We start from the raw sequence: 26,100 nt of genomic DNA on the forward strand, positions 1-26,100 counted from the left end.
TTGTGTATCACATTTATTTTTCTGGGGGTGTTCTGCAGTTTAAACTCTCCAGGCCTGAGCTGGATCTTCTATTAGTTTTGCACCAATGTAATTTTAAGCACAATGGCATCACTCCCAAATTCAGCTTGATGGTGTGAAGAGAATTTGGACCATGAGTTTTTAGCAGGAGCTTTTGAAATCAAGTCAGAACCCATTTGAAGCATCATGTTAAATCTTGCATCTTGCTTCGTGAATGTACCAGATTACTGAGTTAATGAACTTGGGGTAATGATGTGTGACTGAAGAGGATGACTTTGGATATGCAGCAAATGTGTTTGTCAGGTAACCCTGATCTTTCTGGTGTGACCATGGGCTGCAAAAATAGCTTCTTCATGTGAATTTGGTCTAAAGTTGGCTTCTCTGATTCAGGAAGTTTGAAAAGTGAGAGGTTTTTAACGTTGCTAGAAAAGCTTTTATTCAGAAGTCCTGAAATTGGGCTGGGTTTTTCTCTAATATTCTTGCATATTCCTGAATTTTTAATACTTGCCTTTTTTTCCTCTATTTTCTCACCACTCCATTGCTCCTTAGAGACATCAGTAACCTGCAAAAGCCTTGTGGAGCAAGTTACACCCTTTTTTCTTCTTTCTGTTTTTGGTTGCTGAGTGGACATGCTGCCTCACGTTCCCATGAATTTTAAGTCTCCTGCAGTATCCAGTGTATTGTTGATGTCAGGAAAAATCTTAAGCAATAAAGGAGACAGAACTATCGAAGTTCCCTTTATTCTATAAAACTGATCTATTAAGAGGGGTGGCAGACAAATGCTGGGTATTAAAGTCCATTTAGGAAACAAATGATTCAAAGAGAGCAGAATTGTTAAAACTGAAGAAAATTTATGCATCCCGACAACTACATCTACCTTGTGGCTTTGCCTTTCCCTAGGACACAGTGGGGAGTTGTGCAAGCAGCACAGAAAAGACATTGATTTGCAAGGCCAGGGAACATTCTGGACTTTGAGTAAATCTAACAGAAATATTCACAGCAATATTTTATATTTTCTAAAGAATCCAGCAACTTTTTCCCTGGTGGTTAAGTTACTTCACCAAAAGCAATGCAGATGTGGGTTTCTGTACAGCTTTGAAAGCATACTTGATATGAAGGCATGGATGTTCTCCCCTGCTCAGCTGTTTTTGTTTCCCAGAGTTTGTCATAACAGTCTTTTATTAAAAAAATGGAATTGCCTCTGACATTTTCAGGCAATACGCAGCTGCGCTGCACTGAAAAATGATACAAAAGTAAAAAGAGCATACATTTTTTCACCTGTTCACATGAATTGGTAAGGAATTGCTGAGGAGAGAAAAGGCAGTGGCCCTGCTGCTGCTGGAAGGTTTGTGCAGCCAAATCCCAGTAACTGTGTTGAGCCCAAGAAAGAAAATAAAAATGGGGTTTTCTTTTGCAAGCTTAAACATCTCGCACACTGAATCTCAATGTGAGGTCAGTTCTGGAAGCTTTTGAGGAGCTGTAATAAAATTTCCCTTAACACACCACAGTGGCTGCAGAGCTGGATATCACCAATGTCCTGTGGAAAACTCTGATCATGAGGAGCTCAACTGCTGTGGTGTTATAATTCCTGAAAGAACAAAAATACCATTTGTAGAAATTTTATTGCAGCTGTCAACAATTCAGCATGGGAGCAGTTTCATTGAGCAGAGGAAGCTGAGGACACACCAGACAGAGTGTGCTAAGATGGGATGTTCAGCACAGAATGCTGCACACGGGTTGGTTTCCTTTGCAGTAAGAGGGACATGAATGGAGGAAGAGGTTGAAAAGGAAACAGTATTTGGAGTTTTTATGGAAGCCCGAACTGTTGCACGTGGTGTAACATTCCATTGTGGTGGAAGCTTCATGAATGGATGTGTAATGTATTCTAAAACAAAAAGATGAGATACTAAACAATTATAGGAACCTGTTTTAGGAATCAAATTCTCTTCTTCTTCAGTCCTGAAAGAATCAGCACAGTTTTTTAATTACAAGCAAAGTTCATTTGTCAAACTCAACTCCTCTGAGTATGTTTGAAATGCTTGCTAGTTCTTAAATTACTCGAAAATTACATCTTGGTTTTGGCAATGGTTGAGCTCAAGATAAAAAAAAAAAGTTGGTAAAACAGAAACCAAGCATGCCATAAACTAATGAGAGCTGTAACTTTAGAGGTCTTCTGAAACTAGATACAGCAAATTAAAGACTTATATGAGTCCTATGGGCCCAATGATTTTTTTTTTAAACTTCCTCATTATAAAATACTCCTTTACCATTTTATTCTTTCCTATAAGCCTATAATACAGTGTTATTTTGAACTTCTATAATTTCAACATGTTTAATATTAAAACGTGTCTCTTTTTAGCCCGTCATTAAAAACATCACTCTTGATTTCTTATGACTATCCAACCTGCCTTACTCTCTTTCATTTTTGTTTTTAGATGCATCATCCTATTCAGATGAAACCCGCAGACAGTGAAAAGTCAAATGGTATGTGTTAATTTATTCATACTTAATTGCATTTTTCTCTAAACTAAAGTTAGCCAAACATTGTAAGAGTTTTTGCTTTACTCCTTTTGTGGTGAATATAATAAGCAGTTTCCCTACACATGACACATTGGGAAGGTGCTGAGCTGCTCTGAACTCCCTTTTGTCTTCTGTTTTAAAGAAGGAAGGAAATGTCCTCAGAAAGGGTCTTCCTTGTAACTGCTGTATGTCCTGACCTATCTCACTGCATACATCCTTCCTTTGGGTTCTCCTAACAGAAGTAATGTGGGAGCACCTGAGATTGATAAGATGGAGATAAAATGTTAATGCTGAAAATTGAAAATAAGAGAAACGAAAAGGCATCCTTGTGTTAACACACTATGTAAGTACATGATTGGCCTTAAACATTTGCCAAAACTACCTATTTACAGAAGGATGCCATTCTGTATCTGAGCCAAATTTAGGTTTTAATCATATGCTTCATTATGAGCTGGGAAGCCCACTTTGGAGCTCTCTGTATACTTATTCCTCAAAACGATTGAAAAATGAATGCCATAAAGACAGTAATATCCATTTGGAATACTAGGGTACTGCCTAAGTGGATGTATATGACATGCAAAATAGATGGTAAGCTAAATCTATTAAACATGCTAGGTTTATATATTCAGGGAAATAAGATAATCGAATGGTAGTGCAACTTGGCAGCGTGTGATTCTTTAAAAATATATACGTGTCTATTTTGCCCCTTGATTTGTTCCTGTAATTTTCTAAAATATATGTTAAAGATATCATCTGCCTTCTTAGATTGCAAGAGCTTCATTTTCCCTTAAGGCCCACATAATCAGAGCTGGTTCCTCCAACAGGCATCTTTGCACCTCATTAATTAGTAATCAGGGCAGAAGCCGTGCACTTAGAGATCTACATACCTGCAAATGTAAATTATGATTGGGCTCTAAATCTCTCCGCAAGGCTTTTTTAAGGCTTCTTTTTTTGCTAATTGTAGTGCATCCCTTTTTCAGGCTTCTCCAAGGATTATGAAGTTTGGAAGGAAATTAAAACTTCACATTATGCTAGGTTTCCCATTATGATAACTTTCCAAACAAAAGTGGCCAAGAGCACAGGAAATATGAGCCCTCACCCATTTGTGAGGTTGTTCTCTCTGTCAGATTGGAATCATAGAATCGTTGAATATTTTGAGCTGGAAATCATGGATATCCATCCATGAGGATTCTGTAAATCTAGTTCCTGGCCCTGCACAGGGCAATCCCAAAAGTCCCGCCATGTTCTTAAGAGCATTGTCAAAATGCTCCTTGACCTCTGTCAGTCTGGTGCTGTGACCACTGCTCTGGGGAGCCTGTTCCAGTGCCCAGCCACCCTCTGGGTGAAGAACATTTTCCCAAAGATTTTTTAGCAGTGATTTCTTGCTGTCTTTGAGTGCTCAGAATAGAGGCCAAGGCACCTGGATGGGCAGAAGGACTGAACTTTTCAGGCCCCACTGCAGTCAAAGAGAACATTGTTGTTGGAATCCAAACTCCAGTCCCTAGTATTTAGAGCTAGCAGTGGGCACAATTATCCCTTAGGCACAGGAACGCTGGCCTGAGCTCTCTAAACTAAGTATGGCCTCCATGGGTTCTTCTTTCAAAGACAAATCTCACCTCAATTTCCTTGGCAAATTAGAAAAATAAGAGTCAATGGGTCAGAATTGACTCCCAGTGAGTTACTTGTTCATTGCCTGAAGTGTTTCTGAAGGAGATTGAACATATTGGAAAAAACACTGTGGGGAATTGTGCAAATTCTGTCTCTCTGCAAGTAGCGCCTGCTTGGAAAGCAGGGTAGGTTGGCTCCTGGCTGCTGCTGTTAGTCTGGGGTTATCTGCGTGAAACTCCTGTCTGCACTGTGGGATTACTCTCTTATTTTCTGGCATCTATTCAAAGCATAAAAAATCACAAGGGATTGGGTTTTTTCACTTTTTTTTTTCTTGCCTTTCTTTGTATTTTTGGGGAAAAACAAATTGTCACTTTCGGGGTTCCAACTGTCAAATTAAACACCTTTTTAAATTTAGACTCCTGAAGGGTGTGGGAACTTTTGATAGGCATGTTCAAGGGGTGGTGAACTTTTTTTTTTTTTTTAAATCGACTGGAAAAATAGGAGGCAAACTAATACCACAATGATGGTAATAATGGTACAGCCCCTCAGAAAGGCAGGGCGTAGGCATGGGGTTCATGGAGTGGGTGAGAGTTTGTGAGCAGCGTGGAGACCAAGAAAGGGAAAAAACAGCAGCGTGGGGGATGTGGAGGTTTGTTTGGCACATGTTTCCTGAATGCTCCAGGCTATCCATCTGAGGAGGTATTATCCATGCCAATAGCAAAGTGTAAACTGTACCTCTTCAAGCAGATTGGCAAGTTCAAAGGGGAAAAGAAAAAAGACATGCCAAGGCATCTTAGTTTTCATGATCCGTGGTGGTTGGCTTTTGAGGAATACTCAAGTCTGATTTCTGAGTCATGGGAGGATACCAGTGAATTTTATGGGTAGGGTGGTGTTTCTCAGTTTGCAAACAGGTTAAAGAAATTTTCTTGGTCAAAAATTTGTTGTGAAAATATGTGTAGGACAAGTTGAATACTGTACAATTCTTCTGAGCTTGTACATGTTTGTGAAGGATTGATAGACCTGTTCAAGTTCCATCAGGAGGAAGGAGAGGTACTCTCAATCAACTTACAGAAGTTTTCAAAGAACGATATTTGCTGTGTGATTAAATGCCTGCCCCCCATATTGAATCCCTTGTGAAAAAGCTTTGAATGAGCATCCAAGCCAGAGACTACCAGGATGCAATGCTCCTCCTTTTCCATCACTGTTCCTGCTCTTAGATGTCTGCATCACCTGAGGAATCTTGTCCCTTGACACCAAGCTCACCCCATGGAAACTGGAAGATGGGTATGGAAAGGACACCTCCAGCACACCTGGACCAGGTTGCTCAGAGCATCTCCTGGCCATGAACATTTCCAGGGCTGGGGCATCCACAGCTCCTCTAGGCAGTCTGTTCCAATGGTTCCTTCCCTGCCTACAGTGTGTCTAAGTCGTTTCTCTGGTCATGCAGATGAAGCAAATCTTGATCTCTTCCACCAAGCTTTTAGCACCTAGAATTGATGGGGCAAGAGTTGCCCTCAGATTTAATTAATTTGTCTACCCAAGGGGATTCTGAAAAGTTCTGTTGAAAAACAACATCTCTTGAAGATTTGCAGATCATGAATTCTGTGGTGTGCCCTGGTCTGATCACCTTTCTGCAGGTTGTTTTAACCTGTCTAGAAAGTTTTGGTTAAGGATTTTCTGCCAAAAAAGCATGTTTTCAACTTTGAAGGCTCCGCCATTACTAGATTGATCACTCACAGTATTTATCCTTTTATGGACATTTTCCCTTATTCAAACAAAGGGGGTTCCTCCAGTCTAATGCTGAAAAACTTACACACACCTGCTTGACTCTAAGTTGTCTCTGGCAATTAGCATCCCACAATTTGCAAATGCTTGAATGTCTTGGATCTGCATTTGAACACAGTCAGTACTTTCAGGCACATATCCTGCAGACAGTATGTTCTTAAATGGATCAAAACATCACTGCTCAGAGAAAATGACAAAATTCTCTATTTTAAAAAATTAAAGTAGGGAGGAGGGTAGCTGAGTAATCTTACAATTTATTTTTATTGATTTTATTAGTGGAAAATTAAAAAAATTAATTTTGAAATTCTAAGTAGCACAACTTTTCCGATTTGGAGGTAGTAATTAGATGCCATATGTTAGCACTAACACATAGAAAACTTGATAATTAATGCAGGCAGCTTCGGATTCAGGTGTGACTTTGACAGATTGTATGCAAGGGGTTTTCACAGGCTTACAGCTAGGGATAAAAAGTCTGATTTCACCTCTTCCCTTCTATGTGGGAGTAAAAAACCAAAACAAAAAAACTCTCCACACCATTTATACAAAATTAACTATTTATTTATTTGCTCAAAAGAGAAAGCATCTTCTGGGAAGAGAATGCACTCTTTCTGACTGGACTCCTCAGAAATGTACAATAAAGGGTTATAATTTTGATCTTTCAGAATTTTGGGGGTTTAGAAGAATGAAAAGTTATGTTGAATCTTCAGGGAGATTTCCCACAATTATTACAGGGTTTAATTCTTTCGTAGCATTCAGAAAATAATCTCTACTCCTTTATCCTCCTGGGTTAGCGCAACCAATCTAATACAGCCTGCAAGAAATGCTCATTACTGAACCAAATAGGGTAAAGCTAAAAAGTTAGACCCTTCAGGATGTTATTCTGCACACTGGATGTAGTGCTGTCAGAAGACAGGAGGCTCAGTTTGAAAAGTTCCCCCCCAGCAGAGAAAGACTTCATCTCAGATAAACTTTGGTGTCTAAGGCAGAGATGGGGGTTCAAACACGATGCCCAGGCATGCATGTTGGTGATGGCAATGCTGGCCTTCACAGGGTTACAAGAGCAACTTGCCTCATTTTAAAACAGATATCTGTAACTCTCCATGCAGTGTTCCTGCATTCTGGCAAACTCCACCCCAAATCCAGCAGGCTTAGCACTGGATGTGTCACTCGAGCTGCCCTGGCAGCACAGCCAACCTGTGTTTGTAATGTGTTGGGATGGATTAAAGGTGAATCCTATAATGTGTTAATCAAGAAACTGTGAGGTTTCACACTTTCTTCCTATAAATAGAACTTCAGGCCTTGTTTACTGTGACCTTCTGGCTACTTCTGCTCCATCAAGGAGGGGCACTCAGCCCCCCCATCCTAAGTGCGGCTTCCAAACAGTTGTATCTACTTCATTCCCCTACAGTAGTGTAAAATAGTCAGAAAGTTCAACTAAGCCCATGAACAAGGTTCAGAAATAATGATGTCAAACACATGCTAAAAAAGTTTTGATTTTTCTGGATTTTGAATTGTTGAAACCTCCCCCAAGGGTGGGAGAGAGAGTTACCAAGCAGCAGTGAAATGCTTTTGAGATACATGCGCACAGGTGATGGCCCTTGCACGCTGTTTGTTATCCTTCCCCCAGCCTTCTTTGCCTGCTCTCATTGCCCAAAGCACTTGCAGCTCCCAAGCTTTGTCCAGTCCCACAGAGCTCATTTATTCCTCCTGTCCCTGCAGCTGGAGCTCAGGACATATAGATGTTATCATGATGCTCAGGATCTGGGAGTGGCTGGAAGGTAACAGCATCTGTCAATCTACTCAGTCAATGTGAAAAGATCTGTAATCTACTGTCAGTAGCAGGGGGGAGACTCCCATGACAAAGGCCATCCCACCTGGCTGGGAGAGGTGAGATCTGTCACTCTTTGAAGGAGCCAATCTCAGTTGAGCTGAGACCAAACCTGTAGGTCACTGAAGTTAGGCCAGATGGGTTTAGGCTGCTGTCCTTTCCCTAAGCAGCAGCAGTCCCAGCCTCAGTGCTTTGCTGGGTCACGTGTGTTTAATGCTAGGCTCCTCATTTTACAGCCCATGAGAGAAATTCAGCACACACAGGGAAATCTGCAGGGTTGGCAGATCCAGAGGGAAGTTTGCTAACCTCTAAATACGTTTGACCCACACTTCTTGCACTCTGTTGTCTGATTCTCAAACCTTGCCTGTGTGGCTGGTAAGAATTCATTTTAGAAAGAAATGTAGATGACCAAAAATGCAGAAATAACTCCTGAAAATCAGTCTTATCGAGGTGGAAAAGTATTCCTTTCTCTGTGTGGGAATATATTGTTAAAAACTCTTTCAGGCTAATAATATCAGATGTTCTATCAGATGGAGTGAAAACATGTCATTTTGATCTTGACAATTGTCACTTTAAATGTTTTTTATGCTGGGCCCCTAGCCAGAAAAAGAATACCAATTTTCTTAAGCTTCAACACTGATCAGCACTGACTAATGGTGCTGAATACAGAGCACATCATCATATCAATATGTTTTCTGTACTCTGAGCATTCTTCATGAAATCTGCATTTTTTAGATGTACAGTACACAGGAGCTGGATGTTTAATTTACTATAAAATCACCCTCAAGCTGCAAACCTGCAAATCATGTTAGTTAAATGGCATATTTATAGGTTTACTCTCAAAACCGAAGGAGGCCGATGGGGAGTTTGTCGCCTGCTACTCTTTGGAAAATTAAAACAAAGCCTTCTGTTCACATCTCATTTCTTTTGAGTCTCCATGTGAATCTTTTTGGTTTGAGGCTTTGTCCTGGCACCAAAGCAGGACCCAAGGAACCTCCTCTGGGATACTATGGCAGGCATTTGTCCAACTCAGCAAGTAGATATTTTTAAAGGGTTGGACCTAGTCTACCCCTACCTTAGGGTAGACCTGCACACTATTTCAAGCCTAAGATCAACCCAAATTTAAACTGGCTGGTGCTAGCTGACACAGAGACACTAAATAAGAGGTTCATAATACAGAGCAGGAGACAATGCTTGAAAATGTTCTTGGCACCAAGGCTTCACCCAGCCTGACCTGAGTCTATGGTGTGGAGAAATCCAGACCTGGCAGCCCAGCTGGGAGCCTTTCTCAAAACCTTTCCTGCACTATGGCCATAGTCTGTAGCTGTTGTCGAGAGGACAGGCTGGCCACGCGACTTCCTCAAAAAGGTTGCTCATGGCAATATAGGAATTGTCTGCAGCCAGGTTACAGGCATCCTTCCACCTGCAGAAGTGGCTGCCTGCGCTCCTCTTGTAGCTGTGAGCCAGGTAATTCAGCTTTTCCACCCTTAAAATAATAATCAGCAGCATCAAGGTCAGCTATATATTATGAATCAGATGTAAAGTTTCATAATAAGACATATATATATATATTTATGTATACATAAATATCTCAACTTGCAGGTCTTATTTGCAATCACGCATATTCAGCTCCTAATCTGTATATAACTGGCTCATCCCATGCATTCATCATTTCTTAACCCTTTCTGGAGGGTTCACCTGCATGTGGAACCTCAATATAAAGTGTGAATGAAAATGTTCAGTCTTGAGGAATCTCTGCTGAAGAAAACATCTTCCCCTGGGTGTTAAATTCACACCAATTTTCTTGCAAGCTTGTAGAGTGAGAAGTTAGAATTGCAGGGGCTGGCCACTGTTTTGGGTTCTGAAAAATGCATGGGTTTGGTGCTTGCTTGTATAAAAGCTACAAATACTTTTTAAAGTCAGCGATTTAAGGAGAAAATTACTTCAAACGCTTCTTGTGATCAATAAACATCAACCTCGTCTTGTTATTCTTGAAATTATTAAATGCACTGAAAGTGTTGAAGTATAACACAAATAAAATCCTAGAAAAAAATGGACACAGTTCCTTCTTCTTCGGCTGCGTTTTTTTCCATGTGACAAACTCGTTCTAATACAGGAGACAGAGTTAGAGAGCAAGGGAGGATTCATTATTTTTTTTTGTAAGCCCAGAAATGAAAATACTTCATTACAAAAATAATTTGCACAATAATAGAAATAAGTAAGTGCAGTGCAGACTCTCTGGAGAAAAGCTTTCCTTCCCTCTTTGCTTCCCTACAAACCCTGACAGTCTGCTCATTAACAGGGAATTGGATTTACATGCCATTTCCAGAGAAGAAGAAAGCAGTGGTGTATGTACTGTATAATAAGCACTTAGATTTTTGGTTTAATATAGATGGGTGGGTGCGTTAACATTTTTAAGTTTTTCCAGAGTGCATTAAGTTTTGATGACCTCTTTCATTTTTGACAAGAGTCCCCAGCTTTGAGTTTGATTAATAGGACTGTGTGCATCCTGCTGCAGCAGTCCAGCTTGTGTTGGTGACAGTGCAAGCAGGAAATATTCTACCAATAATTCAGGTAAAGCACATTTTCCGTGGGTTTTTTTTTTTTGCAAACTCAGCATCATTACGCATCAAAGGGTGTTCAAGTGATGTCCTGAAATATGTCTTGTGTCTTCCTGAAGGGAAGAGGGCTGTGGCACTTAAAAAAAAAAAAAAGAAGAAAAATTTAATGCATTCTTTCTCCAGAGCAGTCATTGCATATCTGCTTTTTCAGTGCCATGCATTAAGTTGGCTGAAATTGAAAGCTCAGACAGGAGCTGCTCTCAAAACATTTCTGAGGAATATTTTTCATTAGCTTGTATCATTACGTGCACAATCTCTTCTTCACCCTCACCCCATCATGATGTCTTTCACACACGAGGGGGGTTGAGGGAATTTATCTGAATTAGAATCTATGCAAACGATATCTTTAAAAGCATCTCTAACAGAGGATACTTTCCTTTTAGAAGCTGTGAAGGGGAGGTGTATGCAGAGTGACTAAGACAGCCAATTAATGTTATATAAACAGCAAGCGCCACTAGAAAAAGGAGAGAGGGGAAAAAAAGTAGATATTTAGGGTGGGGGAGAAAGGGGGAAAGGGAGGTTGTAAGTATAAAGTGTTTGCCTTAGGACTTGTCTTCAGTTACAGAGCCAGACTCACATGACTGGAGCTTGGTTTGATGTGGTAATGAAGCATTGATCACAGGAAAAAGATGAAATGGCCTTTGCTCATTCATTATTTTTATCTTCTAGCTGTGGAAGACAGAAAATTGTTCATAGGAATGGTTTCGAAGAAGTGTAATGAGAATGATATCAGGGTGATGTTTTCTCCGTTCGGCCAGATAGAAGAATGCCGAATCCTTCGGGGACCAGATGGGCTGAGCCGAGGTGAGTGTGCAGTCTGTAAAGTCTCTTTCCTTAAGTGCTAATTGGGAGCTTTATGTCACAGCCAAGGTAGGCAGAGCTACTGTCTGCAGCGAGAGGTTACGCTGTAATACGTCCCACGTGATGAAGGCATCCACATGAACTTTTCACAGTGACTGAAATTATCACCTTTTATTTCCAGTGTCAGAAAGGTCTCGGTGCCAACATATTAACTTGTGTTATCACCCTGTTTGTCAGCTGGAAAGGTTCCTTTGCACCCTGAGAAAACACCCTCAGTTTTCTGCTCTCACAAAATCAAAGTTGCTCCCCTGACCCCATTTCTGCTTTGTAGCACAAGGCCAATAAATAAATAAATAAAAGGACAGGACTGTAAATGACTGCTTGAAGGCATGAGGGGTGATGGGAACTGGCCCTCATAGGAATCTCCTCCATTCCTGTGTTTTCTTTAACTATATGCAAAACATAGGTCTGCTGTAACTGAGAAACAAATAGGTTACCTGAGAGCTTTGCCTGGACTAAAGTGTGTAAAAAGAGTTTTAAATCTTGTGCCTCTGCCACATCCCAAAATCCAGGGCAGAGGTGTTAAGCATCACCATCAAGAGTGGTCAAGTGGCCAACCTGAACTTGGAAATTAAATGCTGCACAGATTTCAATAGCCACTGATCCCTTATGAGTGCAAAAGTAGCTTCTAGGGAAAGGCCTTCTGAAAAGCAATTGAAAACAAAAATAAATGTATATTGATGACACAGACTGCATATTAATTCCATGGTATATGGACCTGAATTTATTCTCAGAGCATGAACCTTCTCAAAACATCAGTGCCAGGACTTGGTGAGTGGAAAAGGAAATAGGGATAGTGCCATCTCTCAGTGCAGGATTATGCTGTTGTACCTGCCACAGCCATTTAATGGCACAGGGAGTAAAATTATTTTAATTGTGGAGCTGTGAAAAACATCACATCTATAGAGAAACAAATACATAGAAAGTACACAGTTTATGCATTTTATTACATTTTCAAAAGGCACAGAAAAAGGTAATAGCACCCACTTTGCATAGATATGGGTATAGATTTGGATTTTCTTTTCTTTACTCTTGGATCTACTTGTTTCTTGTAGGCAATAGCATCCACAAATTTTGTGCAACAATTTGTGCATGGGATTTTTTTGTTTTGTGGGTGGTCCAGTTTCTATAAAACACCTATAAATTTCAGCAAAGGACATGCAGGTATTCCTATATATCATGGCACTGCTTGAAAGCACGTACTATTTCTGAACAATAAGGAGTTTTTGAAAAGACACTCTGACTATAAATAGGGAGCCCCAAGAAAATTATTAGATTTAATAATAACCCCTTAGATTTATGCTTTGTGATCCCCAAATTTTTGGGGATGGGGATGCAGCAGTCCCTTCACGCAATGAGAGCCTCATGAAGATGGCTTTTGCCTTGGGGAAGATTAGGGCACAGGTCTAAAGTTGGCTCCTTCAGCTCAATAAGGAATGTTTACTGATAGAGTTGAGTGCTGCCATTATCTTTCTAGACCCAACACTGAGGCAAAATAAGTATTTCTGATTTTCACTGATTTCATTGTGTGAGCAGCACAAGGAAGGGGTGATGGAAGACACAAGCGGGAAAGGAGCTAATTAACTGCTGAAATAACAAGATCTGCACATCAGATGTTTTGAGCCCCAAAAAAAGATTTAATTGACTTGTCAGCATCACCCAACAAAGAAATGGATCTTTCCTGGCATCCATAAAAATTCCCCTGCACACTTGCTTTAATTCAACAGACTGGGTATAGTAGGAACATAGAAAAGCTAATTATGAAATCCAACAGAGTAAGTGAGATTGGTGGGGTAGTTTTGTTCTGCTGTGAACAGCAATCTCACGACAATCAGGAGCTGAGATCCTAAGCCACATCTCCAGTGTATCAGGCAGGGCAGTGTTGTGTGCTGGCCAGCACAGCTGTAGAGTTAATGTGCTGTTTTCTCCTGCTGGAGACAGAAGATCTCAGTCCAGGTAGGTCACACACCAGTAACCACAGCAGAGCTGCATCCTCTGTGCCACTCGGGTTCATTTCGGTCACAATCACGACTGATATTCTATCATGCCCTCATGCCTCATGCCTTGTTAAACTTGAATTGCTTTCTACACACCCATGTTCACACTTCAAAATGGGTTCAGCTGCGCCAACCAGGTTTTCAGGCAGATTTTTATCAGCTTCACAAAACCACCACTCCATGAGAGAAGGCAAAGTGTTGGGAAAATGGTTGGTATTGCAGTTGAAATGAAAAGTGCTGAGGGACATCTGCAGAGGAGGGAGCTTGACTGAAAAAGCACAAGGTGAAAAACTGTTTCTGGAGGGAGAATTTATACTGTCAAATCTTTGTAAAGAGTTCCAATCCTTAATCAGTTTTAATTCATGTTACCATTTCCAAGATGTTAATTCCCTTTGCCACAAACATTATTTGTTTTCTCAGTACCCGTCCAGATGTGCTTCCCTCCTAGACACAGAGGGGTGAATGAAAAATAGTCAGTGTCTGAGGAAAGCACTGACCATGCCAGAGCCTTCGGGAGCTCAGTTCAGTGCTCACAGCAGTGAGATGGAAATGTGGTCCAGTAAACTCTGTTTGGTATCCCTTTTCAATTGCATAATAAGTACCCCTCACTGTATCTCAGATGAAAAAAGCTTGAACAGTATCTTCCTTGGTATTTATGCCAGCTTTCGAGCTTCCTTAAAGGGTTCAGGCAAATAATCTGTATTACCAGCAGACAGTTGCAAGGAATAGCTCCAGGTTACACTGCTCAGTAGAACAGTTTTGGTTTGGACTGGGTTTGGGTTTGGGTTTTTTTACTTAGTAAAGTAAAGACTAAAAAGGTTTCAGTTGACTTTTATTTTAGGCCATGTCTATACTACACCAGCAACTTTACCACTGGGAGGGTAACAGTCTGCTGGCAGCTCATAGCAGGATTTAGGGTTGTGTTGTACCACATGGGCTCCAGTAGCAAGGAGGAATCTCCTCCTGTGACATCAAGGGAAAAAGTAACACTTTGTGATGAGTGTGATATAAGTGCTGAGATAAAGGGAGACGGGGAGAGAGATGGAACTTGCTGTTTCTATTGCAGTTCCTAACTAAGAGTTGACAGAACTTTACTAAAGTCACACCCATTGCTGTCACCACTGGTAATGGACCATCACCTCTTCCACTCCAAATTCCTATTGTCAGTTGTTTGAAACTCAGCTCTAAAATGAGACTAAAGTAATGATACAGAGCTCCAGTGGTGGAGCAGTGTATTTTAAAAAAACTGAGATTTTTTTTTTTTTAGCTTGAGTCATGTTTTCCCCCATTGTTACGCACTCCTGCATCTAAGAAACAACCATTGTTTATACCTGTAACTTGGTATATTTCAATCAGCTGCAAGAAGAGGCAGCAGCCAAAAGGCATCGCCTTCCAAAGGCTCTGGGATAGTCCCTGTGAAATTAGATGTCTGGCAGCGAGTAATTCCTAGCTGTGAAAGGTATTAAAAAATAAAAATACTCTGTTGGCTGTAGAGATAAAGAATCCAGGGACCCAGCAGCCACGGAGGCTGGCTGCCTCTTGAGCAGGGTACATGGGACTATCTAAAGAAGCTTGCCACTGCCTGTACGATATTCATTATTCAGAGAGAAGGATTCAGCCTGCAGGGTTGTTTAATCCATCACTTTTTCTGAAGACCTAAGTATGCTTTACAAAAATTCATGATTGTGATATCATGTGCTAAGCTTCATTATCATCAAAAAAGTAGAAGTGAACTGCCTCAGATGATTAAGATTTTAAATCACTTATTGTAAACGGCTTAAGGAAACTTTCAGACCTCCTGACTCCCAGCACTATGTAATGTCTACATGACCACAGATGCCAACACAGCCAGCCAGGCAATAAGAGCTGGAGTGTAAAAATAGCCAGAAATACCCAAGTTTGATTTGCAGCTGTGTAGCTGTGCCACTGATGTGCTGTATTGACCATTGGTGAGTTGGTTGCACATCATCTCTGTTATCCTGTTGATTAAAATAAAGGTAGCACTGCTCCTCTGCCTTTGTTAAATGCTTTTTTTTAGATCAGTGGATCAATATCTCTGTATCACTCTAGGAATTATTACCGTCCATAATGATGATAAAAAAATCCTCTTATCCTTATCACAGGAGCACCACATAGCAAATTATTCCGCTGTATTGCTAAGTGCAGATTTATATGTCAGATACCAGAAAGAAGTCAACTGGGTTAATAGCATGCACTGAAAAAACCTGCTAATAACATGTAGAGAGAGTTGGATATACCATGAAAACTGTGCAAAAGCTCAAAATGCATTTTTCTACATCTTCTAGGCTCCTAATTGTATGATTTTTTAACAAAACATCACCAGGCACATGGGACAAGTGAACATTTCTGCAGACATTGATTACAACAATTGTTTTTCCCATTCTTTCCTTGCTTTAAGAGCAGGTTAGAAATGGAATAGCAAGTTACACCATGGTGAGACAATTTAATTTCTTGAAAATCCATTCAGAACTTTCAGATTCAAGGGTTTTCTTTATAAATTAGTAAAAGAAAATTAATATTTGCATCACAATTAATTGCAGGGGAGGATAGGTGAGGAGACTTTTATGCTGGGGTTTTCTTTCTTCTGGATATTTACTGCTCCTTTCTGAGCTAAAGTAACACAAAGTGCCAGCTGTGGGAACACCCTAGATTAGGGGTCACCTTCTGAATTGTGTATCAGTCAGTGGTGGGAAGCAAGGAGAGTGGAAGCACTGTGTTTACAATAGCTCTTCAGAAGCACTTCCATGCCTTATTCCTTTTGCTGCAATGTGGTAACATTTTCATTTTTTCCAATCATTATGGCACATTTAATTTTGTTTTCCTTTGCTGAAACTCTTTTGCAGCTGGGAGGGAAGAAACACATCCAACTGACCAATGTCTCTGCTGGCCTTTGGCCAGTAACTACATCTCAGATTTCCATTACTGCAATTTTGCAGCAATACCTCCCAAGAGGCAATCCTGAAATGAAATAATTTGCAAGAGGCTTTATTCCAACAAGAGGATCATCGAGGCACAGTTAGAGAATATGGTCTTTGGTACCCATTTAATTCTGGGTTTGTGTAAATTCCACTTACTGAAGTCTGTACTTTGCAGGGTGGGTAATTGAATGTCCAATTAGAAATGCTTCAAGGGAACCATGAACTTCAGGGAATTCAAAATCTACAACTGTCATCCAGTCAATAGTCAAGCCAGCAGAGCTGAAGAGCTGAGACATGGTTACAGGATATGCCTTTTGTTACCTTTATGTGCCTGATATACATAAACTGAAGAGCTTTGCTGTGGATTTTTCAAATTATTTTCTTTAGACTGGATTGTTGCACTTGGTCTCAGACCTGTCATTGTGTGTGTTAGATAATACTTAACAACCAAATATCACTACAGGAAACAATTTGATGTACAATTTAGTTTGTAGATGAAATGTATTTTAGCCAACAAGACAGATTTTCGTGTGATGTCTTCATTAGAAGGCTGTTTTCCAGGATGTTCCTTCCTTCAGACTGGGCTGTATTAGCACAGGAAAGAAAAAGGAAAAGTCTACTTTGCAATCTCAGCTAGAAACATTTTAACCCAACTAGAGCTTATTTTTATCACACTTCAATTTCCATAGCTTTTTATTCAAGCCTTATCTTTTCTTTAAATAGAAGCTTTCATCTCAGAGGATCCCAACTACTCCTTGCAGGAGTATTTGGCAGCTTTTCACTTTTGTTTCTTCACAGAAATTGAAGAAAAACTTGTTTACAGTGTTCTGGGAAGCTGTGGTGCAACCATTACATTACCAGCTGTGCAGCCACCACTCACAGCACTGCAATTGCTTGGGTGACTTTGAAAATCCCTGAAGTCTTCTTCTGTGTTAAAACCACGTTTTCAGACTTCCAAACAATGTCTCTGCATTTTGCATCTCCCTTTGGCTTCACTTGCATACCTCTGGTAGACCATGCTGGTTTCATGAAGGAGGTTTCTTGTGTAGGTATGCACCTTACCTGAGGCTTCCACACGTAAAAATGTTCTACTTCACTTGTAGCTCATAGGTGTTGATGTTGTGTTAGGTTGTGCAAGAACTGCTGACTGAATGTTTCTCAACAGTCTAGGAAAGCCTGAGATGAGAAGAATCACATTAAGCAGGAGCTGAAATGGGGCAGAGCTGAGCTTTTTTAAATAGTTCATGTATTCAGTCACTCAAGCAGCAAGCCCTAGGTTTGGGATGGCCAGGGTTAAGGAGGTGGCCTATCAAATTTCACAGATTTTTCAAAAATCTCTTTGAGTTTGTAGTGGGAGAGGGGTAAGGGGCAACCCTGTGTATTTAGATGTTCTCTCAGCCAATGTGGCAGATGTGATAATGTGCTCCAAAATTTCTCCCATGCCAGTGCTGGGTACCTTACTCCAGTTCTGCCTGCAGAAGGAAATTACTTCCTTCTTTCCTTACTAGCCTTTCCCCAGTCACTCATTTATCTGCTGTAGGGGGTAAGAAGGCAGCCTTGGAGAAGCATCTAAAATTCTTAGATCTTCTTTCTCCCTCCTTCTTTCTTTCTGTCAGTGATCCCTGACATTATAAAATTAAGTTATTTCAAGGTATGAGCTATAGAAATATCCCCCTCTCCATATTTTCCCAGAAAACTACACAACTGCAGTAAGAAGGGAATAATTAAATATCAGGACTTGGTGGGGTAGAACAGAAATAGTTTGCTTGTAGCTATGGGTGTGGAGGACCTCTGTCTGTGGCACGCCAATCAATGCCATGTTTCATAGGATGAGGTAAGAGGCCACAAAAATCTTTCTTGTTTCCTTGCACTACAAGGCATGAAATCTGATTAGTCCTGTCCTCTTATAATTGTGATTTACGGTCCTAAAGCTGGCGGTGCATTCCCAAAAGACCACCTGCACTCATGTGATACAGGGAGCGAGAGTGTGCTGGAAAGGGTTTCCCCAACCCTTCAGAAACATAAAGAATTGAAATCCAGTGTCCTTGGACAGCAACTTCTGATTAAATTCTAGGTGCTCAACTAAACCATCCTCCTTGAGTGCATATGTGTCCCATAGACAAAAACCAAGGTCCTGCCATTGAGCATGGCAGTAAATACCAGCATTTCAGAAGAATGGCTTTTCTGAACATCTAAATTATAAATGCAAAGTGATTGAGTTAAACAGACCAAATCCTATGACATCGGCTTAGCTCCCCTCCGGTGTGGCAGTCTGGTCATGAAGGAAAGGACTCCTTAGTTCACACATAATCAAATATATAGGATCCCATATTCCACGCATAATAAAATATATGTGCACGCATAATAAATATACAGATGTTGTGTGTGAGTGGCCAGGTTTGGTAGCTGAAAAAAATAACCCTTGAATGTGAATACACATGGCAATGTCTGGAAGGATGCTTAAATTAGCAAATGTTTAATTGGGGCACTTAATGGCAACCTCTTAAAGTCTGGGATTTCAAATAATTTAGAAATAACATTTTCTACTGAATTTTTGCCATGTTATTGAGGTAAATTGGGAATTTACTGGGGGAATGGCCACTGTCCATCGGTGGGAAATGGCCTGCTGAATGGAGATAACAAGGGGACTTAACCTTGTAGCCTCTGGCTGGCAAACCCTAATTAAAATGCAGCCCCATCCTCTCTGTGGAATGCTGCTTCCAAATGCTTATATTCAAGCTGCATAACCTCATTCATCAGGCATTCCCCTTGCCCAAAGAACAAGTTTCTTTCAAATTGGTACAGAGATTTGCTACAAAGGTCTTTTTGCTCCAGGACAAAGGCAACGGGACCCATGCAAATGGTTGTGGGCTGAGGAGCAGGAGGAAGGCTTTGCAGTGGTGTTGGGTGCTGGAAGTACCCAAAAGCTGAGCCCTGTGGTTAAAAAGAGAGAAAGCTTAAGGGAGGGAAGGGGGAGTCTGCTTTATCTTGAGAGGAATGTAGCCATATTTCTCTGCTGATTCACATTTCTTTTGAGACCTGCTAATTGCAACATCTCTCAGTAAGTTACTTACAACAGAACTGCTGGGGAGAAATTGTGATAAATGCATAAACTGTGTCTTACTGATTTTTGTTGACATTTTACATGCTTCTCATGCATTTGAAACCTCCATTCAGTAATTGTCACTATAGTACACACTCCTGGATAGTGAGAGCCAAAGAAGTGAATGAAGCAGTTTCTTGACCATTATCAACAATATTATTCAAGGCTCTGTATGGGGTTCCTTGCCTGCCCTCCAGTATATCTCTACTTCTGCTGATCCCCCACTGAATTTGCAAGACAAGAAAAGAATAATGCTAATAACAGAAATGGTAATAAGAGAGATTACTTTGAAATTGATGGTAAATTTGGACCTCTTTAATTTTAGTGCAGCAATATGGAATTTAGGAGAAGTACTGTAGATTATTTACAGTTCTACTGCACATTTTGTCTAGATTGCTGTATAGAAAGCTGGTTTGTTATATCATATTCTTTGACAGAAATTTGTTGCTGAACAAGACTAGTACAGCATTATGTAGTGTGTCTAAACAGTAGTCAGACATCATCAGCTGTTTTGTTACCTAAGAAATACAGAGTCACAACACAGTGGTGAAGTTTGGGTAAAAGAATTCTGATTTCTGATTTTATGATGCTCATCTATCAGCCAGAGTTGCATAAGCCAGCTTAGGTTCTCTTGAGTCAAGGGCCTTTACATTAAAGAGAAAAAAAATACCGCATGATGCAAAAATGCATTGACTTTATTTTCATGACTAGATGTAGTGCTTTTGGGTAATGATCAGGCATTGCTTTCTCTTACTGTTGTTTGATTAAAATGTGAATACAGTCTTGACTTGATAATCTTACCAGGTACACACAGAGCTCAAAAGAAAAGGTATTCTGTGCCTCAAATTGATTTGCATAAACCAAACAATCTGTTGCTTGCTGGATTGCAAAATGGTTTATTTTGCCCATTGGCCACAGGGGCAACAATATTGTATTTTGGATGCCAGAATGTAGCTTTCATGCATTAGCTCTAAAATGACAATATGCTTTAGCCTCTCAGTGCTTAGATCTGCTTCATTTGGAAATCTTTTAAGTAGTAATAATAATAATGTTTTGAGGAAATTGAGTGGAACACTAAATTATTCTCTGAAACCTAAGTTCAAACTGTGCAAGGCTAAGGGAGCTGAAAATCAATGCACTTTTAAAGTCATTAGAGATCACAAGTGAAATAAGTCTGTGTTGCTTTAGCTAAGCTTTTAGTGTGCCATGGTATTATTACAAAATCAGCCTGAATCTGCATTAATTTCACAGTCTTTTTCTTTAATATGCCCAAGGGTGCATGAAGAATAAAATGTAAATCTCAGGAGGCAATGTTTTTATTAGCCAAAAGGGCAGTGAGTCATGCACTGAAAACGTTGACCTGCACCATGCCCAGTGTAGGTATGGCTGACAATAGTAAAAGGGTAGAAAAATAGCCCAGGCATTAGCCTGCTGGCTTTTCATTATGATTTTAAAGGCTGAAAAAGGGAAAAAAAGTGATTTTTTTCAGATATGCATGCACATAGCTTCAGAATTGTTCAAGCTGACAGTATCTTTCACAGATCAAAGAATTATACTTGTATCTAGAACTCAGAGAAACAAATACTATAAGGATTTTTATTTTTAAAATGTTATTTTTTTAAATGTTGAGATTCCACATACATTACTGAATTTTGTCTGAGTCTTTTCACAAATAGTCACAGGATACACATTAGAGTTTTTCTCATTCTTATTTGTATGATCCTCTTGGTGCATCACAGTAATTTGTGATGTTATGGACCCCTTTATTAAATTCTCAGTTCAGCTGTCAGTGATGCCGACATTTATTCACTATCCACAGTTTACCTACACAAAAGCCAGAGCAAGCAATTGTTAATGCATGGTCTGAATAGATTTAACTATGCAATGCAAAGGCTACAGAAAAGCCTTATTTATTTCAAACCCTGTGGCTAAAGCACAAAATCAGTAACAAAACAGAAAAATGAAAAAGAAAAACAAAGCAAAACAAACAAAAAAATTAAATAAAAACCCTTCTTGTCACCCATCCCCACCTAATTTTTTTTCTTTCATCTATGGTCAGATTAGCAAGTCAGCACTGTCAATAAATAAACTAGAGAAGTTGTTTATTTTTATGTACTACTGAGAACAGTGTCGTCTTGTGGCCGTTCTCGTAGACTGTGTTGGTTTAACAAGCGTCCAACCCTTTTGTCTTGTTGTTTTTTGTCTTTCCTGCTCCCTGTCCCCTTGTTCCCACAGGCTGTGCGTTTGTCACATTTTCTACAAGGGCAATGGCACAGAATGCAATCAAAGCCATGCACCAGTCTCAGACCATGGAGGTACAGTACTGTATCATTTGCCCTTTCTTTGTTTTCTTTGTGCAAATGATTGCGAATGGTAAAGCCATGCTCTCCTGGATCAGATCAGACACATGACAATCACAGATTTAAATTTTTTACCAGCTCACTCTACCTGTCTTTGTGAAGCTTTATTTTTCTCAATCACCTGAAAGAGCACAATAAGGCTGCTGTGTGATATCTAAACACGGCTCTCAATCCTGTTTTCAGTGGCATTCAGCAGAAAATATAAAAGCTGTGAATACCACTCCTCAGTTGTATTCAGAATATCTCTGATGAGTAAATTACCTCTATTTTTAACACACATTCCCCCCAAAGAAAAGTCTTTGTTTCTTTTAAATAGATTTCTAAGTGTTGTGGTTTGCACTGCTCTGAGAAAGAGCTCAAGAGATTTAACATGGCCACACTGAGTTACTAGTGCATGTGTTTTTCTGCACATAGAATCTCTTTTTAAGTTAACATTATTTTGCCTTCTTCATGTAGCTAATAAAACTGCTAATGATGACAGAGCATGTCAGAGTTCGGCACTTCCTGCAGAGCACCATCGTGGCTGGCCCCTCACAAGCAACACCCATCATTCCCTTCCAAACTGCCTCTGTGGCCTTGTATTTTATCATGACGAGCAACTCGAAACTTTGAACTGGTTCACTTAATGTGACTTTAGCTGTTGGCTAATGATCTGGTCATTGGAGTGGTTATTGAATGCCACAGCTTGTCTGGCAATCTCAAAACTTTTTTCAGTCTGTGATTTTTGTCATGGTCTTTCAGAATTTTGCACAAAAAACCGCACAAGTATGAAATCTTTACTTACTCTGGATCTTCTAGCTTATCATTGGAGAGTGCATGTTATACTGTATTATGTATACTGTATCTTCGTGTAGTGATGATTTTTCTCAGAGGTGGCATTGATGTTATGTGCACTTGTTTCTTTTTTTTTTTTTTTTTATTTCTTTTTCCACCAGGACCTTTCAATTTTTATTTCTTTTTTTTCTCTCAGTGATTTTCCTTTGCAATGCTCTAGTCTCCCAAAGCATGCTGGGTGCTAAACAATCATTATTGCGTCATGTCGTTGAGCTGCTTTGTGTAACGAGCCAAGGGGGGAGACCAGGGGTGGGAGGGTGGACACAGGACAAGGAGGAGGAGAAGATAAAATTCAAGCCAGTGCATGAAAATGTCACTAACTGTTTCCTGTATAGTATACAAGTAATGATATCAGCATTGCAAAGCTATTGTCTTTCCAAACATCACGTTTGAATTTGGTTGAGCTTCTTTTATAATCAATGTGTTTTCTTTTCAGTGCAATGCATTTTTAGACCCTGGGTATACAGTTTTAGTTGAGAATCTGCCAATGAGATGAGAAAAATGAAATTATCTTTACTAGAAAGCTGCTGTTATACAATCTATGCAGTCTGACAGTATATTGTGAAAAAACTGCCACTTTGAGTCTCTGGAATAATACCTGTAGTAATTTGTCTGCCGTGCACCGCTCCATTAATTCAGACCTATATGTTTTACTGGGTTTGATTCCAAGTAAAAAGGAAATGTTTATTGGTAATACTGTGTTTTACCTATATTTTCCATGTGTTTTAACGTATTTTTCCATCTAGCAAAATTAATTTTACACAGCTCAACTTCTGAAGACTAAAATAAAGACACAACACCTCCCAGTCAAATTCTCCCACTACTCTGTTGTGTGCACCACTCCAAAAGGGGCTGCATTTTGATGGGATACTCCTAATAAGATTCATTCTGTAGAATAGTTACTTGGATCAAAATCCTTCTCAACACCTTTAGAGACTTCATCAATGAGATCCCCAAATTGGCGAGGCATTTCCAAATATTTTGCCCTTTGAACATGTGGGTCTTTGCATCAGTTGTGCTTAGGCTGAGTCCCTTCTTGGAAAGAAGCCAAGCACCCTCCCTCTCTGTGGAGGAGGGACTCACCCTGACAACAGAAAAATATGAAGGCAACATCAGCTGTTGGGAAGAAAATGAATGGCATGGAAATATGAAACCATTGAATGAGGAAGGGAGATGCACCTCATGTGTGTGCTGGAAGCTTCCCCTCAAGCTAGAAAATAGAAGTGCTTAAAACAGGAATCACCCTGTAGGCAAATAAAAAAACTTGCTCGTTTTTGCCAATACTCTCCTAGTGAAAACTTAAATTGGGTTGACTAGTGTTACATGTCAAACCTCAGCTTGAAACAGTCATCCTTGGACACTTAGGTTTAATATTCTTTTACAAACAAAAGTGAGCTTAGAGGAAGATGTGTAGTACACAATTGCATTTCAACCAATTACTACAGGGTTTTTTTCCCTTTTTTATTATTTTCAGATTTTTCAGCATGCATCATTGACCCAGATGAATTTTCAAAGAGGGCTAAAAAAGAACAATGGGGTTATTAAGTCTAGATGAACACATCTCACAGAATAATGCATTCTCTTACTGCTCTTTCCACCTGACTTATCAAACTGGTTAAATCAACTGATTTTTTTAAATATAATTGCTGCTCTAAAATGTTTGCTCTTCTATTTCTTTTTTATGTAGTTTTTTGTTTGTTTGTTTAAGTCATTCAAATGCAGCGCCAGTAGAAGACATTAATTTGTTATCATGGAGTAAATTTGATACAACAATAACAACCCTTTTCTCATATAGAGCCACTTGCTAGATATAATCTCAGTCTTCAGAATCTTTGCTCTCTTGAAAATGATGAAGTGATGAAATATAGAGCAGACAGTGAAAAAATGAATTATAGATTCATAAATTGCAGAGATATTGTTTTTATACAATTTACTGACATTTAAGCATTCATAAATATGTCAGCTGTAGTGTTGAACTGCCAAACTGAAAACTAAAATAACGATAAAATATTTCTTCCTTTGATACTCATTTCTATTTCTTTGGAAATAGACTTGATTCTCCTGTACATCCTGGCAGAAGGCAGTAAGTACCAGTTGTACTTAGCCCAGTGTTACCAAACCTTGTATAAGATAGAAATAGCTTGCTTTTTTTTATTAACAAAACCAGAAAAATCTCTCTCACGTCCTCTACCCCCTGGCTCCTTTTTCTTTCTTCTTTTTTTTCTAAATGATCTTATTTTTAATATTAGTATAAAAATCACTAGAGAGAGGTAATTGTGTAACAATCTGACTCCTTCATAATCTTTATTTGATTGCTGGAGTGTTATGTATCTCCTTTCTTCCTCACTGAAACATTGAAAGACATTTTTACAATGAAACAGGAGAAGAATTGGAGGTGGAACAATAAACCACAAGCGATGATTTTCTAAGATAATTCTAAAGGAACAGTGTTGATGGGGGATCTTTATATGAGAGATATTATTATTAGTATTATTGCGGTTTAGTTCATCATTTCATCTGATGATTGGGAATATTTTTATCGCTTGTCCTGGTGTGAGGTTTTTCAGAGAAAAGGTACATGGCTGCTTTTTGTAAGTAATTGAGGACAGGAACTTTTCTGAAGATGTTCACAGTGTTATGAGAGCAGCCATGGGAAGAGTAGGTGAAGGATAACCCTGCTCTGCATCCCACGCTATACACTTTGGCTAAAGCACTGCTGTGTTTCTTGGACCTGAGTCACTTATCACTCCTTCCATTGTGTTCACATTGAAGTTAGACAAGAAATTAGTATAACAAAGCACGGCAAGAGAAGTTATTCATTGGATGCTATGAAGTTGAAAAGCAGTATGAAATGGATTGACAGTTTCAATGACTCATAAAATGCTTGAATTAATTTGAAGAACTGAATCATTGCAGTATATAGTTTGCTTTCTTGATCTGAAAAAAATTAAGACTTGAAAGGTTAAAATATGAAACATTTCTTAGTAGGGGAAAAAAGAGAGAAATCAACAGAGACATCTTTCATAATCACATCTCATTGTCTCAGTGACTGCCCAGGAATGCCCAATTTGAAGTCCAAGGGAAATTCCAGTTTACCTCAAAAGTCCATTTGGTCTGTGACCTCTAACATCTTCCCAAGTGTCCCTCAGCCGTGGGTGAGGAATAGGCTGCAGACCAGACCTCTAGCTCTTTCTTACAGCTTCCCTATTTCCTAAGACATCTTAGACCCTTGCCATACCATGTAACAAGAGGCTGATAGAAGCAATAGAAGAAATGGTGGCATTCAGGAATGGGCTGCTATCACCAGAACTAGCCCCTTTTGGTCTGCATCCTGCCCTTTGTTCACATCTCAAGGGTGCTTGATACAAAGCGTGCCTGGGAGCGGACCGCAGGTGGGTGAAATGACTGGGAGTCCTTGGTGTGAACAGGGCCAGTGCCTCACTGATGGCAGAAACTGAGGTAAATCTGCTGCTCCCAGACTCTTTAGGGTGCCCACGCCAGCTACACTGAGTGTGATGGCACAGCCAGACCACGGTGGCAGGGCGGTGTTGGCTCTGTGGTCCCTGGCAGCACAGAGGTTGGACAGTTCTCCCTTTGGCGCTGCCTCGAAAACAGACTGCAGACAA

At 39.8% G+C, this 26,100-nt stretch overlaps 1 protein-coding gene across 26 annotated transcripts in view; it reads left to right on the top strand.

Annotated features, from left to right (window-relative positions):
• Positions 1-26,100, top strand: part of CELF2 (CUGBP Elav-like family member 2) — a 451,050-nt gene that overhangs the window by 370,118 nt on the left and 54,832 nt on the right. For 23 of the 26 annotated variants that reach the window (XM_023918764.2, XM_086886453.1, XM_023918759.2 and 20 more), the window contains 3 exons: positions 2,454-2,502; positions 11,050-11,184; positions 21,516-21,595. In XM_023918764.2, coding sequence (XP_023774532.1) covers positions 2,454-2,502; positions 11,050-11,184; positions 21,516-21,595 — 264 coding nt within the window. The remainder of the gene's footprint in view (positions 1-2,453; positions 2,503-11,049; positions 11,185-21,515; positions 21,596-26,100) is intronic. The other 3 variants (XM_086886463.1, XM_086886462.1, XM_086886461.1) reach the window with 1 other exon arrangement.

The sequence above is a fragment of the Cyanistes caeruleus genome, chromosome 4 (assembly GCF_971803275.1).
Source record: "Cyanistes caeruleus chromosome 4, bCyaCae1.hap1.1, whole genome shotgun sequence".
In the NCBI taxonomy this organism is placed as follows: Eukaryota; Metazoa; Chordata; class Aves; order Passeriformes; family Paridae; genus Cyanistes; species Cyanistes caeruleus.